The 17,516-nt window shown below is 38.4% G+C and overlaps 1 protein-coding gene and 1 long non-coding RNA gene across 4 annotated transcripts in view; one reads left to right on the forward strand and one right to left on the reverse strand.

Annotated features, from left to right (window-relative positions):
- The window catches only part of LOC142830934 (uncharacterized), a 48,003-nt gene extending 33,670 nt beyond the window's left edge, over positions 1–14,333 (forward strand). The window contains exon 3 of the long non-coding RNA XR_012906496.1: positions 14,184–14,333. This is a non-coding gene — a long non-coding RNA (uncharacterized LOC142830934). The remainder of the gene's footprint in view (positions 1–14,183) is intronic.
- The window catches only part of CACNA2D3 (calcium voltage-gated channel auxiliary subunit alpha2delta 3), a 755,257-nt gene that overhangs the window by 63,438 nt on the left and 674,303 nt on the right, over positions 1–17,516 (reverse strand). For all 3 annotated transcript variants that reach the window (XR_001368709.3, XM_075938900.1, XM_075938901.1), the window contains exons 28-29: positions 6,139–6,200; positions 4,848–4,892 (exon numbers count right to left, since the gene is read on the reverse strand). Coding sequence is in view for 2 of the 3 variants with exons in the window: in XM_075938900.1 (XP_075795015.1) it covers positions 4,848–4,892; positions 6,139–6,200 (107 nt within the window). In the remaining variant the exon portion in view is untranslated. The remainder of the gene's footprint in view (positions 1–4,847; positions 4,893–6,138; positions 6,201–17,516) is intronic.

A 17,516-nucleotide genomic window follows, 5' to 3' on the forward strand; every position in this document is an offset into this window, starting at 1 on the left:
TCCAGATTGTTTCTAAGAAATGTGCCAAAGTTTGATGAGGCTATTTCTCCAACCAGTTTTGCTCATCCACAACACAGATACCATGTGTTTGCTTTGATGATGGAACTGGGATTGATGTGGTCTCTTGCAGCTCCGTTTCAGAAGTCCCATCCTAACTGCCAAAGCTAGGATTGGGTATCCTGCCTGGCTTGTGCTGCAGATATAGCTCATGGCCTGTTTGGGAGGCCAGGAGCTATTAAGTTGCTGCAATTCATGGATGGTTGCAAATATGAGTAAGAGAATGAGACTCCTATTAACCTTAATGGAAGCTAAGGTAGGACAATATGGAGCAGTTTCAAAAATTCCACCCTAAAGCTACTCTCCCCGAGTATAACCACTGAATGAGGGTGTCAACATAGAGTATGCAAATTCAGTGCTGGTGAATGCAGGGCTGAATCAACAGGAGGCCCACACACCTCGATGGCTGGGAGAAGTTGATTAGGCTGGTGAAGAGAGACAGCCTCATCAACAAAAGGAGACACTTGATGGGGGATATTGGGGAGTTCCTCCACTGTTTAGGATCTTTGTCAGCCATTGGCCAGCTGGTGTGCAATGATGCTGATTGGTCTGTCTTTCTCAACTCCAAGAATTTAACCTGGAACACGAGCTATGTGGAGACTCTCATGGATCCATTCCAGCAATGTTGCCCACTGATCCAGCAATAAAAGCAGTCAGAGTGCAGAGGAAGACAGTGGGTATCCAAAACATACTCAATATTTGGACTTGCAGACAATCTACAAAGCATTGGATCCACAACAAAGCAGTCAGAGAAAGGATTTATATCTGGGATTTTGTTAATCTGTTGGGCCCATCTAACTATTCCATGGAGGACAACACTGCACATACAGGAGTGAATTCACCTTTCTTTCACTTGCCATAATAGCCTTCTCCATATAACAAGAAATCCAGGAAAGATTTTGCAATTAATTACAGCATTGGCAAAAGACAGTTGGAGGTATTTACTTGTCCAGTGCACCAGCATGACATTTTTAAACATTTCTGAAAAAATTCAAGTTCAATAAACTTCAGACATGAAGGGGAACACCCCCTATGCACACAGTCCTTGGCCTTGTAAAAAGGGAGCAGGTATGACATCCAGAATAAATCTAGCAAGAATGTGGGCTGAGGCTTGAGAATGTATCTGACCGGCACCTAAATCTAGATTACTCTAGAGTGATTTCAAGATCTGAGTATTTTGCAGAGCTCCAGCATACAATTCTATTAACTGTCATGGAATGTAATACAGATTAGCACATACCACAACTCACAACTCTTATGAAAATTACAGTTTAACAAATTCATGGCCACCCCTCACCCCCAAAGAAAATGAAATTTCTGTTTAACTGCATGAGTGGCATGCCATCAGAGCTATTAAAAGCAAAGTACAAAACTCACCAACTTGTTCATCTCATGCTCACTGTGCAACAAGGTTTGCCATAAAATGTCCTCCCTTCTTAGCTGGGTTTTAGCTGCTGCTCACTAATAAGTAAAAACTGTTTGGCAGATGTCTGCCTGCCATTGAGAGCAGGACAGTCAGGGGCATCGAGGCAATCTGTGACTTATAACATTTGATAGAGGGGAGAAAGTAAGTGTTTGTTTTTTACAAATCTGCTTCCTTTCTCCAGTATAGCAATTGATGGAATACTTTGTGATTTATTAAAAGACTTGCTTTGACAAAAAGTTATATATCATCGCAGCTGCTATACAGGCAGTCCCTGGGTTACGTACAAGATAGGGACTGTAGGTTTGTTCTTAAGTTGAATTTGTATGTAAGTCGGAACTGGTACATATTGTAGGGGAAACTCTAGCCAAACATTTCTCCAGAGCTCAGTTTTATTCTCCCACACCTCACTTCCCTCAGGCCTTTATTCTCAAGATGAGGTGTCTGCTGAGAAAAGCCACTCTGCGTCTCCCTGGTCTGCGGAGGGGGGGGGGGGGACGCTAGCTTCGCGACTCCCTGGTCTGCTGGGGGGAAGCAGATAGTGCAAGGTTACCTCACCCCGTTTGTAAGTAGGGATCCGATGTAAGTCGGATCCATGTAACCCGGGGACTGCCTGTATATAAGAAAATATATGCCAGTACTGTTACCATCACTAGGACGGCCACAAGAAAGGCAATCACCTCCACTCACTCTGGATTTTCCACCATCCGATGGCTTGAGCTAAATAGTAAGGAGATTCCACGTAGCGCTTTAACCCTACACAGATCACTTGGATGTAACTGGAACCCCAATGATAGGAATATTTAAAGGCTGTTGGAGGGGATCCAAAGTAAAGCTTGTCCATTAAGTCCACATCAGGCAGCAACAAAACTAACTTTAGTGGAGCAAGGCTGGGAAATGTCCATTAACAATTCTACAAAGCTTATGTTTTGTATTGGGAGCCAGATCACATTTTAGGGGAAGAGGCTGTGACCTGACTAAGCCCTAATTAAAACGGACTAAAATGCAAATGACAGCATGGAAACAGATATAGGAAAGAGGATGGCTATGGCTGCCTTAGCATGAAATCAAAGTCTTTTGGGAGAGGGTGTATTTTTAAATTGATAGTTGAAAAGAACCTTTTTTTCCAAAGGTTAAAAAATAAAAAAGGAGGATGCAAGCTTCAAAGGAAGGAGTCATAGGTCTCTAAAGAGAGAGACAAAAAAGGCACATTAGAGTACATGGACATTTCCGGGGTTCAGGATAATCACTGGCCTTTCCACAGCTGATTGCCAGAGCAATAGTAAAGACTGCCTGTATTAGCAGGTATTTAACTAGAGGGGAAAACAGATGAACTTCAGAGATTTGTCTGACTGCTAATATTTGTTTTTCTTTAGTGCTGCCTCTTAAGCCTCTATTTGGTGAATTCATTAATAATTGGAACAAGTTGGAACATTTTCAAGAAAATGAAATTTCATCAAAATAGATTGTTAAGTTGAAATGTTTTGCAGAGGTGTATTGGTGCTAATGAAGTTGTCAGGAGAAAAGGTGGGTAAGGGGAGAGATTGTCTCACACTCCACAGCCTGGTGGTTAGGGTACTGCCCTGGAATGTAGGAGACCCACATTCATCCCTATTCTGCTTCTTTCAGAGTGTGATTTAAAAAAAATCTATAGTCTAAGTAACATTCTTGAAGCTGGGACTTCCACATCCCAAGTCCATGTCTAGTTACCAAGACATGTTATCCCTCCTGCATTGAAAATCTCAGGTCTTGGTTTGAAAATTGACTTTTCAACACAATTCCATTTTTGCAAAAACATTCCAAAGTTTTGGTTTCAATCCAAAGCAGAACAAAACTAAATGCAGAAACCATGACAGCTGCCATGAAATTGAATTGTCCTTTGCCAATCAGCTCTACTATTTAGTGCTTGGAAATGCATTGTAGTTTGCTGTAATGAGTTACTAATTTGATATGCTGAAGAAGTTGCCATGCTCCATTCTTACAATTACTGCTGGAATTTTAAATTCTGTTTCCAGGATAGTTTCTGTGGTTTCAATCCCCTGTGGAACTACCACACATTTAAAAAGTAGTATCACTATACCTGGGTCTTGGCTGTTTTTTCAATAAAACATCTGTTCAAAATGTTCTGAATGTCAAACTATGTTGGGAATGCTGGGTAGAATCCCAGAACTGGGCTTGCCAGAATTATTGTCAGACATCGTAAACTGTTTGCAAATTAATTTCAAAAAATGTCTAGTTCCAAATGAAAATATTGTTGTTGTTTTTTCACAAGCCTGAATTGAATGTCCATCTTAATATTGCATATGTTTCAAAGCACTGTTCAAACACACCTGGCTGGCCCTTCTTTGGATAACTTACATTATTCTTAGGGGGGAGGGAGATTTGAATTGGCAGTTCCCAGTGAAGGCCCAACTTAAATTTATACCACAGGAAATATTGTAGAATACTAAGTTTAACTATTATTGTTAATTATTTATACAACACTGTAATAAACTGACTACTTTCCAGCTCACAAATGACCCACTGCTACACAGAGTGGCAGTTATGTAGGTTCCAGCAGTTATGATTTTCAAACTTAGGCAGAAAGTAGCAAAAGCTCAGCACAACCTGGGTCTATAGGTCCCAGGGATTTCCTTGCTCCCCCTCGCCCATTATCTCTCCATCCTTTCTGCAGAAATCTTCCATGTTCTGTTCACTGAGCATTATCATGCAACAGCTTCTCCTTGGAGGCCCTTTCTTCCTCGCAGTTTCCCACTGCCTCTCCTTCCAGGGAACTTCAACTTCCTCTTGCTTTTTGTCATATTTAAGTTCTCCCTCTCCCCGGGTTTCTCTCTCTCTAGCTCCAGGTATCCTTTTACAAACCTAATTGGGGCCTGCTGATCCATCACAGGTTCACTTGCCGTGCTCCTCCTTAAAGAGGCCAGTCACTCTGTGACAAGCACTATGACTCAGATTGGTGATATATCAAACAAAGCATAATTTCAAGAAACTTTACTGTCGAAAGGATACATGCACACACAGGGCAACAGTTCTAGTATAGTTTTGTGCTTAATGAATGTTTCCAATGAAAATTTTCAGTTTTAATGTATATAAATATTATCAAGTGGTAAAATCTCCAGATAATAAGGAATTTATTATGTAAAATATTCCTTTAATGAAAGCAACATTAATTTCTTATTCTGTGGCATATATCAGGGGCGTGTCTGTGTTTTAAGATGAACAGTACATGGGTACAAGGAAATCTCTGAACAGCTTTTTATCATTTCCACACTGACCTCATGAAGTCCACTGCCTTACCTCAGATGAAGCTGCCATACTAAAAACTAAATGGAGATATAAGATGAGAAAAAGTCTGTAAAATACTTACTTCATCATCACAGCTTATAGAACATCTTCCATCAAGAGATGCACACTGCAGGGGAGACCAATAGGATATACAGTTTATATCATTTTTTTTCTTTTTTATTCTGGTGGTTGTCTGAACTAGTGTTTTAAAAATGATAAAGAAACATGTAATAAATGACAATAATTTATCTAGAAGAGACCACAAAAGCAGGTTACATTAATTCCTCGAACTTATTATGACAACATCTGCATCAAGAGGGTTAATTCATGCTGTGTCAATTTCTTCTGCCTGTTCTAATCTTTGCTGCTGACTCTCTAAAGATACAGGGCCTTCTGTTGGCAAGACTCCATTGGGACTTCAGTAGGGATATTGTGAGAGTCAGGTTTGTAATACTGAGCCCATATTTCACAGAATACTTAAGAGATAATTATTCTCAGAAACAGTACATTTCAATGTATTCTCAAACTGGTAATGTAATAATCTCCTGATCCCTCTAAAACTGGAAGAGAGTATTCTGTTAAATAAATACACATTTTATACACAGACTCTTGTTTATTAAAAAAAAATAAACCAGCCAAAAATGGTTCACTGGACAAAGTTAGTACCTAGCTCTTACTTCAGGTCACTTAAGGCTAGAGTCTAGAAATATCAGAAGCCCATTAAAAGCGGGCATAATTGTGCCATCCCAAGAGAGACTAGAAACCAAATCGTGACCTAGTCACACAAATTTGGTCGTTGCTTTCCCTTTTCCTCCAAGAGGGACTCAATCTGTAAAAGACCTTTACCTGACACAGTTTATTTCTCCCTCTATAGCAGCTGTACTAACAGGTACATGAGGGTCAATGGACTCAAGCCTCCATCCATTCCCTGATCAGCTGTTGTGGAATGGAGTAGCAGCCCCATGGAAGCTACTCTTTCCTTTGAATTGTAACCCATGATATAGGTAAGCTGTGCCAACATGTTAGAAGGATACCCTACCCTTGCCTTAATTCACTACATGGGATTGATGGGTCACATAATTCATATTTTTCATGTCCCTTTTTTAATTGAAAGTATCCTCAGGATAATTGCTTGTGGATCTGAAGGTGATACTTAGGGAGCCTAGATTTTGGGAGGTTCTGTGTTCATGCACGTGTACTCAGGATCACTCTTCTGGGTTACAAGGAATTGAAGAGTAAATTAAAATAGCTTATAAATATTCATAGGGAATCTTGGACCTGCCTTCACTAAATATACCTAGACTATCACCACCTGTACAATAAGAGAGTTGCTTTGGTCTCATCTACATAAAAAGTATCTAATTGGTGCTTACCTGTCTGCTGGCAGTCCAAAACTTCCGCTGGAAAAATTCAAGTTTCATCTGGATACCTACAGCTGGTACAAATTATAAATGAAACTGAGGTATTAAAATATTTTACATGGTTATTTCAAGTGATTCATGGGGGAGAATGCTGGTGAAACCTACTTGGAAAAATACCCCAGTCATTAAATTTCAGATGTCCACATGGTCAGATATTAAACCAGATTTATTTTGCTTAAGAAATCAAGATACTAAGGACACAACCCAGTAGGAAGCATAAATCAGAAGTTAGTAAAATGGTATGCTCTTTACAGCTAAAATAAAAGAACTGAAAAGCGAGCACCAAAGCTATGGCAATTCTCTTTTTTTAGACTGGTCACATAACTCAATAATCCAACTCTGTTGCATGCCAGAAAAAAAATATTCATTCACTGCTGACAGGCCAGGGGGATAGCTAAAATTTAACTGCTGTGGAATTCTACATTACAGCAGAACCCTGCTGTGTTCTGAAGTGAAAGGTGGCAGAAAGGCCATCTATGGATATTTGACCTACAGATATTTGTGTTAATCCTGTGAAAGTAAGCACATGGTGGAGTAAAAGGAATGAGGTAAAATGAGTGTGTCTAATTTAAAATATTGTTGGTTAGTGGATTTCAAGACTCCTGATGAGGTTACCAATGGTAACATGTTATGAACAATTTTCAAAATGGTTTACTAAATCATTAAAATTAAAAGCTTGTATGCATTTGGGAAGATATTATTAATATCTCCATTTTAAAACAGTTACGATTTTGAAGAAAATGTCAGAAATTACATGACTAAAAGATTTAGGGATTCCATATGTTGCATGCCCATTTCAGTTCAACATCCCTTCAGTGGTGAATGGATTCATCTGCCCTGCAATCTGGCTCCTTCTGTGTCTGCTACATTTTACAGAATCCTTTTGCACTGGAGTGGTGTTCCCTATGGTTCCTTATGCTAGTCTGGCTGATATGCAGGGGCCAAGGCTGCAGTTCTTGTAGCCTTGATGACCATGCAAGGATTCCATAAACTTCACTACCATGCATTATAGAAAACAAAACAAAATAAAATCAAAACTGTTTTGGAAATTCTAAGGAAACTTCATTCATTCATTTTTTCTCTAGGATCCATGGTATGGACTGCTTCTAATCATATTTTCACTCTTCCGTAATATCTTCTTCAATTTGTATTTGTTTTCACAAACATATTGAAGATGAAATCATAAGCATATTTCATACTGTATTACCAAATATAAAAATGGATGTGATATGAAACTCAAAATACACTGCTACAACGAGATGTAAAATTAACAAGAGAGGAACATTTTCATATTGTATTCACAGAATCATAGATTCGTAGAATACTGTAAATGGAAGGCACCTTGAGAGATCATCAAGTCCAGTCCCCTGTTCCCACAGCAGAACTAAGCACTGTCTAGATGATCCCTGATAGATGTCTATCCAACCTGCTCTTAAATATCTCCAGTGATGGAGATTTCACAACCTTCCTTGGCTTTTTAATGTGGTGTTTAACCACCCTGATCATTACAAAATTTTTCCGAACTAAACTTCGCATGCTATGATTTAAGCCCATTGCTTCTTATCTTATCATCAGAGGCCAAGGAGAACAATTTTTCTCCCTCTTCCTTGTAACATCCTTTTAGATACTGGACAATTGCTATCATGTCCCTTCTCAGTCTTCTCTCTTCTAAACTAAACAAGCCTAATTCTTTCAGTCTTCCCTCACAGGTCATGTTTTCTAGACCTTTAATCATTAGTGTTGCTCTTCTCCAGACCTTCTCCAATTTCTCCACATCTTTCTTGAAATGTGGTACCCAGAACCAGACACAACACTCCAACTGAGGTCTAAACAGTGCAGAGGAGAGCAGAAGAATGACTTCTCATGACTTGCTCACAACACTCCTGTTAATGCATCCAAGAATCATGCTTGCTTTTTTTTGCAAGTGTTGACTCATATTTAGCTTGTGGTCCACTATAACCCCTAGATCCCTTTCTACAGTACTCCTTCCTAGATAGTCTCTTCGCATTCTGTATGTGTGAAAAGGAATATTCCTTCATAAGTGGAGTACTTTGCATTTGCCCTTATTAAACTTCATCCTATTTACCTCAAACGATTTCTCTAGTTTGTCCAGATCCTTTTGAATTATGACCCTAACCTGCAAAGCACTTGTAACCCCTCCCAGCATGGTATCATCTGCAAACTTAATAAGTGCACTCTCTATGCAATTATCTAAATCATTACTTAAGATACTGAACAGAACCGGTCCCAAAACAGACTTCTGCAGAACCCCACTTGTTATTCCCATTCAGCATGATCATGAACTGTTAATTACTCTCTGAGAATGGTTACACAGCCAGTTATGCACCCACCTTATAGTTGCCCCATCTAGGTTGTATTTCCCTAGTTTATTGATAAGAAGGTCATGTGAGACCATATTAAATGCTTTACTAAAGTTTAGGTATACCACATCCACCACTTGTCCTTTATCCACAAAACTTGTTATCCTATCAAAGCAAGCTATCAGATTGGTTTGACATGATTTGTTCTTTACAAATCCATGCTGACTGTTACCTATTGCCTTATTATCTTCCATATATTTGCAGAATAAATCCCTAATTACTTGCACCATTATCTTCCCTGGCACAGAAGTTAAACCAACTGGTCTGTAGTTTCCTGAGTTGTTCTTATTTCCCTTTTTATAGATGGGCACTATATTTGCTCTTTTCAAGTCTTCTGGTATTTCTCCCAACTTCCATGACTTTTCAAAGAGGATAGCTAAAGGCTCAGATACTTCCTAGATCAGCTACTTGAGCATTCTGGGATCGGTGTAGAAAAAAAATTGTCTCTCTTTAGTGTACATGCAATATTCAATAGTGTCCTAAGAAAAATCAGCACCCCTATAATGTCCCATTAGGCACCAAACTGCATCTTTAGTTGCTTAAGTATTTTTGATAATCTGTCCTTGACTCCTTTATATGTAGTAATAGATTTTACAGCCTACAGTTATTAAAGAACACCTAATATCAAAGGATCTCAAAGCACTTCACAAAAGTGATTAAATATTATTATCCTCATTTTACTGTTGGCAAAAATTAAACAAGTAAGATGAATGAGAGCATTCACACAGTCACTGGCAGAATTCAGAATAAAATACAGGTCCCTTGACTCCAAGATGCTTGCTCTAACTATTAGATGATAATGCTGCCTTTCTTAAAAGAATACCGAATTAAATAGAAAGTAGCCTAGAGTTCAGATATTTTCTTCTGAAAGGTTAAAGGACTACAGATAGCCCAGAAAAAATGTATTGGTTCTAAAATCTTTTTCAAGAATATCTGATTGTTCTTAAAGCATAAAAAATCTGACCAAAAACATACCGCGCTTGTTTCAGTGCTCTTGAAAAGCTCAGGGAATATATATTTCCTCATAAAAAGACTGCAAAATTGCTTTAGCATAACCTCAGGGGTTAAAAAGAAAATTATTATTCCATTCACTAGCATTGTTAATTCTTTTGAACATGAGTTCAGTCAAATAATTATAATTTGAAATGTAGGAAACATTCATAATTGCCATTTATTATACTTTACATACAGGTGACTGTTCAAAGCTCTCCATGTCAGAAAAAAATGAATGCTAAGAAGTTATTCACTCAAAAAACATATAAAACACTATGTAGACTTCCTAATAACATTGCAAAAACCAGCATATAAACAATAAAAAAGGATAGGATTAAAATGTCATATTAGGGTATACTCGCTTCAAAGAAAACTCCCGTTGCTGCTTTCACCATAAAGTGTTAATGGGAGCTGTGTTTTCTCTTCTTGTCTTTCACCACAGAAATATGTCATGTAGCACTTTGTTATTTAAAAACAAGTATTAGAATGATTACAAAGCTTTTCTTGGGGGAATACTTCACAAGGGAAGTATGTACTCTGTTAGGCGTGATATTTAAAACGTTGCCACTTTTAACATCCTACAATCTCAACCAGATCAGACTAAAATATGTTACATTTCTCTTTTACTTTCCTAAATAATATTGTGCCTTAGAGATTAATATTGCAGCTCTACTAATAGCCAAATAGTTAAATGATCTGAACAGTGTTTAAAAAGGGATAGAACACCAGCGAAGGTATAACCCCAACCCTACAGTCTTCACACAAGCGAAACTCCCACTGCAAATCATGGGAGTTTTACATGAGTGATAGCAGGCCCAGAACTTTTTTCTGATCCTTTCCACCCATAGTCTGTCCAAGAAAGCATTGAAATTCATAGAGCTGACACCAATAAAAACAAAACTGCAGCTGCCTGCCTTCTCTCATCTTCATAAAGAGAGCACGTTCTAAGTTTTGCTGAAATTAGTCCCAGGATTTCAATGGTCTTTATATTCCAACATTGCATTGTACAGTTCATTCAAATATGCACATGAAATGTTTTACAGATGAGCTATGTCATAATTATCTCAGTTTCAAATTCTCTCTCATGTGGTAAGTAATTTATACTGGGCATTAGGATATAGTCAGTATAAATTCATCTTTGATTTAAGCAAGGTTATAGGCTGTATATTTAATACTCATCTACAAAGGTTTACTATGGAACTTGGGTGTTTGTAACATGTTATCACAGAGGAACATTTTGCTCTATTATGAATTGCACTTATATATTTATTACACTTATATTAAAATGGTTTACCAGAATCAAAATTACTTTTAAATAAATGCTGCTTTTCTAAGTACTTTAACAAAGGGGCAGGGCAGTGCAAGTGAAAGCTTTTCTAAATTGCTGATGTTTCAAACATTTTAGTCAGTGAAATATGTAAGTATATGAATGCCCTAATAAATTTTATGATCATTTTCTAATGTTTTAAAATTTAGATATAAGAGAAGTTGAACAAATGAATTTCTTGTATTTATTCTTTGATCCAGGAAGGTACTTAAGCACATACTTAGCTTTAAGCATAAGTTGTTCTGATGAATTCAATGGCTACTTTTTTTGTGGATTGAGACCTCTAAATGAGGCAAAGTAAAAGTAATCTTTTATCTGGTGAGAATGAGTTCCATAACTCCTAAGAAAGTTCTGTCGACACCACTCATTGAACAGTTTCATTGTTCCAGTGGAATGTAGCATTCTGGGTAAGTCATCATCATGGAGGGAGAAGGAGCCATGTATCTCACACCTTACAGCTGCATCTAGACTGGTATGATTTTGCGCAAATACTTTTAACGGAAAAGTTTTTCCGTTAAAAGTATTTGCACAAGAGAGCGTCTATACTGGCACGGATGCTTTTGCGCAAAAGCATCCGCGCCAGTGTAGACGCTCTCTTGCACAAGAAAGCTCCGCTGGCCATTTTAGCCATCGGGCTTTCTTGTGCAAAAAATCAACTTGTCTGTCTACACTGGTCCTCTTGCGCAAGAATACTTGCGTAATAGGGCTTATCCCTGAGCGGGAGCATCGGAGTATTTGCGCAAGAACCACTGATTTTGTACAGTACAAAGTCAGTGTTCTTGCGCAAATACTCGCGGCCAGTCTAGACAGGTGGCAAGATTTTGTGCAAAAACGGCCACTTTTGCACAAAATCTTGCCAGTCCAGATGCAGCCTATTACTATAGTCGTCTTATCAATAATAAAGTTGAGTCTTAATCTTCAAAACAGGATAAAAGGGTAAAACCAAGACAAGATAAAAATTAATCCACTGTGGTGAGTTTCCTCCTCATAAGAATCTCTTCAGGCTTATAGAGAAAACCCTGTTATAGGGAAGTTGCAGCTGTTGTCCGGCCAGCTCAATGTTTTCAAATGAAATGCCACTGAGGGTACACCATTGTGTCAGCAGTGGCTACAGCACTGAACATTTAAATAATAGGAAAGACGAGATTTTGTCCTGCTTTTCCTTCTCTACCAAATACACAATTAAAAGATAGATGAAGTTAAAGAAACCACATTGGGTAGTACTCTCTGTGGGGTTCATTACACTCCTGTCCAAACTATGTCCACTACACTCTACTTGAGAAAAATAAAGAACAAAATCTGTTAGCAAGGTGGCTGTTGCTACAAGTTCTTAGGAACCCAACTGAACATTGCTTTGTGGCCCCAATACACCATACACAGGCTGTAATCGAGAGGGATTCTGAGAGATGGGTGCCATGTTGGTGATATCATGTGATGCTGTCCTGTTACCAACTGTTGAAAGTTGAATACTACTTCTCTACATGATTCATATGACAGAGCAAAACATTAAAAGGGATTAATGGCATTTATCAGTTACAAACAGGTGAAGCTAAAAGTAAAGGGGTAGTTTGTCCGTACTGTGAATTTTGTATTGGACCAGTGTAAATCTCTAGTGTGATTGTGAGGCACTGGTGTACAACAAGGCTTGCATTAATGTAATTTACTGTAATTTATGCCAGTTGAGCAAATCTACATTACTAGTTTGCACAAATCTATATTGTGCATCACTTTACAGAAGACCTAAAATGCAGAAGACCATAAGAGAATCATTGATCTGTATCTTGTGCACTTATATACAACAGTGGTAATTATTTACTACCACTCTCATCTAATACCATTTTATACTTATGCTGAATATGGTGGAGAACTTCTACCCAGAAAGTTACCTGGATCTAAATGTTCATCCTCCACTATCCCACAAATATAAAGCCTTAGTTTCAGCTCAATACTATATTGAACTTTAAACATCCAAATATTTGATACCATATGAAACAGGAATTTTCAGTCACCTTACCACCAAATTAACAAAGCAAAGCCAATAAATAGCCTTTGAAAACAACTAAGGACAAGAGGCAATATTAACTTCAGTTTGTTTTCTTTTGACAAAGCTGCATAGTTTCCTCAGTGCACAAGCTATGAAATAACAGATGGTAGGGACCTTCAGCTCAAAACTCAGTTTCAAGAAAGCAGTTGCTATTCTGCATTTTCAACTGTGAATCATAATCTTGATAGTCATTTTAAAGCACAAATATGAGAACATAAGGGCTAATGTGGTGGTTTACAGGATCAAACTGCAAAATACTAGATGTGATTAATCACTCAGAACTCACATAGGCTGTTCATCCAAAATATTTAGTTACTTGCCATTTGCAATGCAATTACATGCAACATTTTGCTTCACTTTCATTTGCTAATGGATTTGATTGAGTGTGTATATTTGCCAGTACAGGTACATCAGTTTGTAATATCATCAGAAAGTTCAATTCTTCACTGCGGTCACTGGGATTCTTTCCTTTTTCAATTACATTGGAATTCCACACTGCTTTTAAGTTTCAAAAGGTATATACAGAGTGACCAGGTAGCAAGTGTGAACAATTGGGATGGCTAATGATCTTAAAAGGAAGTGTAATACAAAATGGTTTGATTGATAAGGTACTGAACTAACACTCAAGACTTGGCTCAATTCCTGTTTCAGTCACAGACTTCCTGTGTGACCATGGACAAGTCAATTTATCTGCCCTGTGTTTCAGCTTTCCATCTGTGAGTAACGCTTTCCTATCTTGCAGGGCTGTTGAAAGGATAAAATACATTGTTGGTGAGGAAGTGTTCAAACAGTACAGTGATGAGGGACATGTGTATCAAAAGAGAGAGAAAACAAGGTCTCAGTGGACCAGCATTTCTCACATATGGGTAAAACCTGTATTTGAAATCATGGTCAGCAAACGCAAATAGTAAATTTATGGCCAAATTAGGAAAATATTGTAACACTGTAGCTGTTTCATCAGCAAATAACCTCTTCTCTATGGACTGGTATATGGTGAAATTTCAGGAATTCCTACACTGAAAATATAGGGTCAACTTCCTCCTGTAAAACAAGTGAAAGCAGCCAGACTGAGCAGTTCTATGAAAGGCATCCCAATGCCTTCTACAAGCCAGGCAGGGCCATACGTTTTTTGAGGGGGAGCGTGGCACAAAAGTGGCAAAGCCAAAAATAATTTTTATTGTGGGATATTCACATTGGAATTAACAGTACTTTAAATTTAAAGCTGTACTAACTGCCAGAGTCTCTTCAGCAGATTTACTGTGAAGCTGTGCAGGGAAGCATCCAATGGGAAGTCCAGGGATTGTCTACAAAACATCATGAAAAAGCCAGCCGCTCATATGGAGGTTCAGAGACTAGTAGAGATGGAAGTAAAGTTTTACACAGCAGTTTGGGTTCAAAAAATGTGGAGGTTGGTATCTCTTGCTCTGATCCCATCTCCTCTCCTGAGGATACCATTAGAAGGTGAATGTCATGGAATAGCCAGGGCCCTGTTTCCCTTCTTTCCACCAAAGGGATATTGATTTTTTCATGCCTGACACATTCAATTTAACAAATAGTTTTTCTGAGAGACTGGGGAGTAATTTAGTTGTCTAATCCATAGGTGCTGGAATAGCATGTTGGGGATGCTTCACTCCCACTATAAAAATTATTTGTATATGAGGAAAGTGTGTGTGTGTGTGTGTGTGTGTGTGTGTGTGTGTGTGTGTGTGTATAGCTATAGTTATAGTTATGTATAGAACAAATCTAAATATCAAAACAAAATAGTATCTGGGTGCATACACAGACAAATACAGACACACACATCTCTTGCCTCAACCTGAGCTATGGAGTGCTTATTTTATCCATAAGCTATATCTACTGTTAACCTATAAATAAACAAAATACAAAAAGCACGTTTATAAATATAAAATTATTATGTGCATACACACATGTTGAAATGGTTTCTGGTTAAAATATTTTGGGGTTCTCATTAGTACTATTGATACACTTATTTTACTGTTATAGGCACAAATATTTGACAAAACTGTTCACATATGTGAAGTTGCAAATTTAATTAACGATGCCACCACAGCTTTAGGGTGCTAAAAGCACAGGTTGCTCAAGACCAGGATGAAAGATGCCATGTATAAAAGAGTTAATGCTCATGAGTGGTGATAGTGGAGAGATGAAGTTCTCTACATTGCTTTTAGCAAACCTGCCGCCCCTAGTCCCAGAAAATACTTGGAATTAGTGGTGCAGTCAGTTGTTCTGGCTGGGAACTTCAAAGACAGAAAGGAGGCAGTGGCAATAGCATCTCCTGAAGGCCAATGAAAAGCAGAAAGGAAGGAGAGCATGAGCGCTTGATGGGAGATGGCGCAGAAAGGGGAATAGAATGATGATCCTTGGAGGCCTAAGTTCATTGAAACTCAAACCACCAGGGAAAGCTAAAAGGGCTTGGTTTGCAGCCAAGCCTTGACAATCTGAATTGTGGAGCTCAGTCTGTGAATACCACCACAAACCAGACCCTCTCTGACTCCCTGACACACGTCTTCCTTCTGGACAACTAATGAAGCAGCAGCAGGAAGAAACATGAAAAGGAAATAAATTGAGTGAATACATGAAAATATATAGATACTGCTGACTGAAAATAACTGTATTTCAAGAAAGCTTCAGTAAGACTTTTGGAAGAAAACAGGTATCTGTACATTACCATTTTGGCAGTTATGCTATATTTCAAAGTTTACAAGGTAACAATTGATATGCTGCCAATCTTTTAACAAAAGACTCCTACAAAAAATGTTCTCCTCTACCCTGTGATAAGCCTTCTGTATGAAGGGTGAGGCTCAGGGGAGGCACTTGGAAATCCATTTGCTGTTTTCCCATTTCAACATAAAAAAGCTCTCTGATAGCAAAGGAGGGAGATAGCAACTTAAACTTACCTTAATGGAAAGATAACTGTCCCCCAAAAATATTATCAGTGCATTGATACTACAATGCAGCATTGTTTTCTGGATAATTTGAAGGCAGGACAGAGGATGGGATGAAAATGCATCTGGTGACTGCAAAATATTCCTGAATATCTTTAGAAAACACCTGACACCTAATGCAATGTGGTCCATTTCACAGGCATAAAGGTGTCCTCTGTTAGTACTTTTATGAGTGTCAAGAATGATATAGAACTATCCAGAGAGGAGGCAAACTCCATCAGGCATGAAAACTGTTCTGTGGACAGAATTATTACAAGAATTACTATGCGCCCCTGGGAATCCTTCTTCCAGCACCTTCCTAGAAGGTAGCTATTCTGAAGGATATTTCTTCACACTGATGATAGAGGAAATACGTAAAGACAGAAAACTTGCTCTATCGGGGCTAAAAGAAATATATTTTTTTAATATCTCTCTAACCATTTTACAGTTTTATAGAGTTTGATCTTTCACTTTTGACAATATTCATACACATCTCATATTAGAACAAAAGAATAACACATTTATAAATCTTAATGGACACATCCTGAAATGTCATGTACTTAAAAATTCCATTAACTCCATTTGTCACAATTAAGGTTTTAATCTTACTAGTTATTAGTGTGGCTTAGTTGGTATTCCTTTCACCTCTGGGCCAAAGGGTCGTGGTTTGTGGTTTCAAGTTTCTAATTTGTGTATCTCAAGAGGTTTAGTGTTCCAACAAACAGCCACAAGCTGTGATCCTTATCTGAACCCTTCAAGTTTGTGACTCCATTCTCTCATGAGACTCTTCCATAGTGAGCCTTGTCTGAAATGCAGCAAGAACAATCCTTCTTGCAACCACTTCCTTCCTCTAGTTCCAGTCCTGGCTATCAACTGGGTTGAAAAAATCTCTGATCTACACATTCCATAATCTCAAGAAAGATGGATTACAGAAATGGGTGCAGTTTCACTGGTTCTTATTTCCAAATAAGTTGATCCATTCCCTAATTCAAGTTTTAATGCTAGAACTTAGGCTCATGCACAATCCTGACAACAGCACTGGCTCCTGCTCCCACCCCTTGCTGCCTCTCTATGGTAGAGGCAGCAAGGGGGGGGGGGGGAGTGATTAGTTAAGTCAACTATCCGATAAGCATATGTTTATCAGATAGTCGACTGGTCACTTATATCCCTACCTCATACTCAAGCAAGTTCAATGGCAATCAATTGTACACATGTTCAGATTCACTGTTGGAGATGGCACCATTTAGATGCTACTAAAGAAAAGATCCTTCTCTTTCTGGTGACTTATACATACAGAGTCCATTCTACTCTTTTAAAGCAATAAGAAACTAGCCAAGACCTGTGCTAAGTTTTGTGGAACCCTACATGAAATAATTAGTGGGTGTACTGCTTACCAGCAGCTTCCCCAGGGTTGGAGCAGAAATCCCAGATTTCTCTCATAGATAACTAGGTCACTCTTCTCTCTCCCACTTCTCCCTTTGGAACACAACTTTGCTGCTTCTGTCATTCCTACTTGCAACTTCTCTATGGTTCAGTGACCTCATCTCTTTCATCTGTTTGTGAGACTGGGAAGCAAGGAAATGAGGCAAATGAGCAGCATTCTAAGCAAGGAATAGATGAGAACAGTTAGGAAATTCAAT

Source organism: Pelodiscus sinensis, chromosome 11, assembly GCF_049634645.1.
Source record: "Pelodiscus sinensis isolate JC-2024 chromosome 11, ASM4963464v1, whole genome shotgun sequence".
NCBI lineage: Eukaryota > Metazoa > Chordata > Testudines > Trionychidae > Pelodiscus > Pelodiscus sinensis.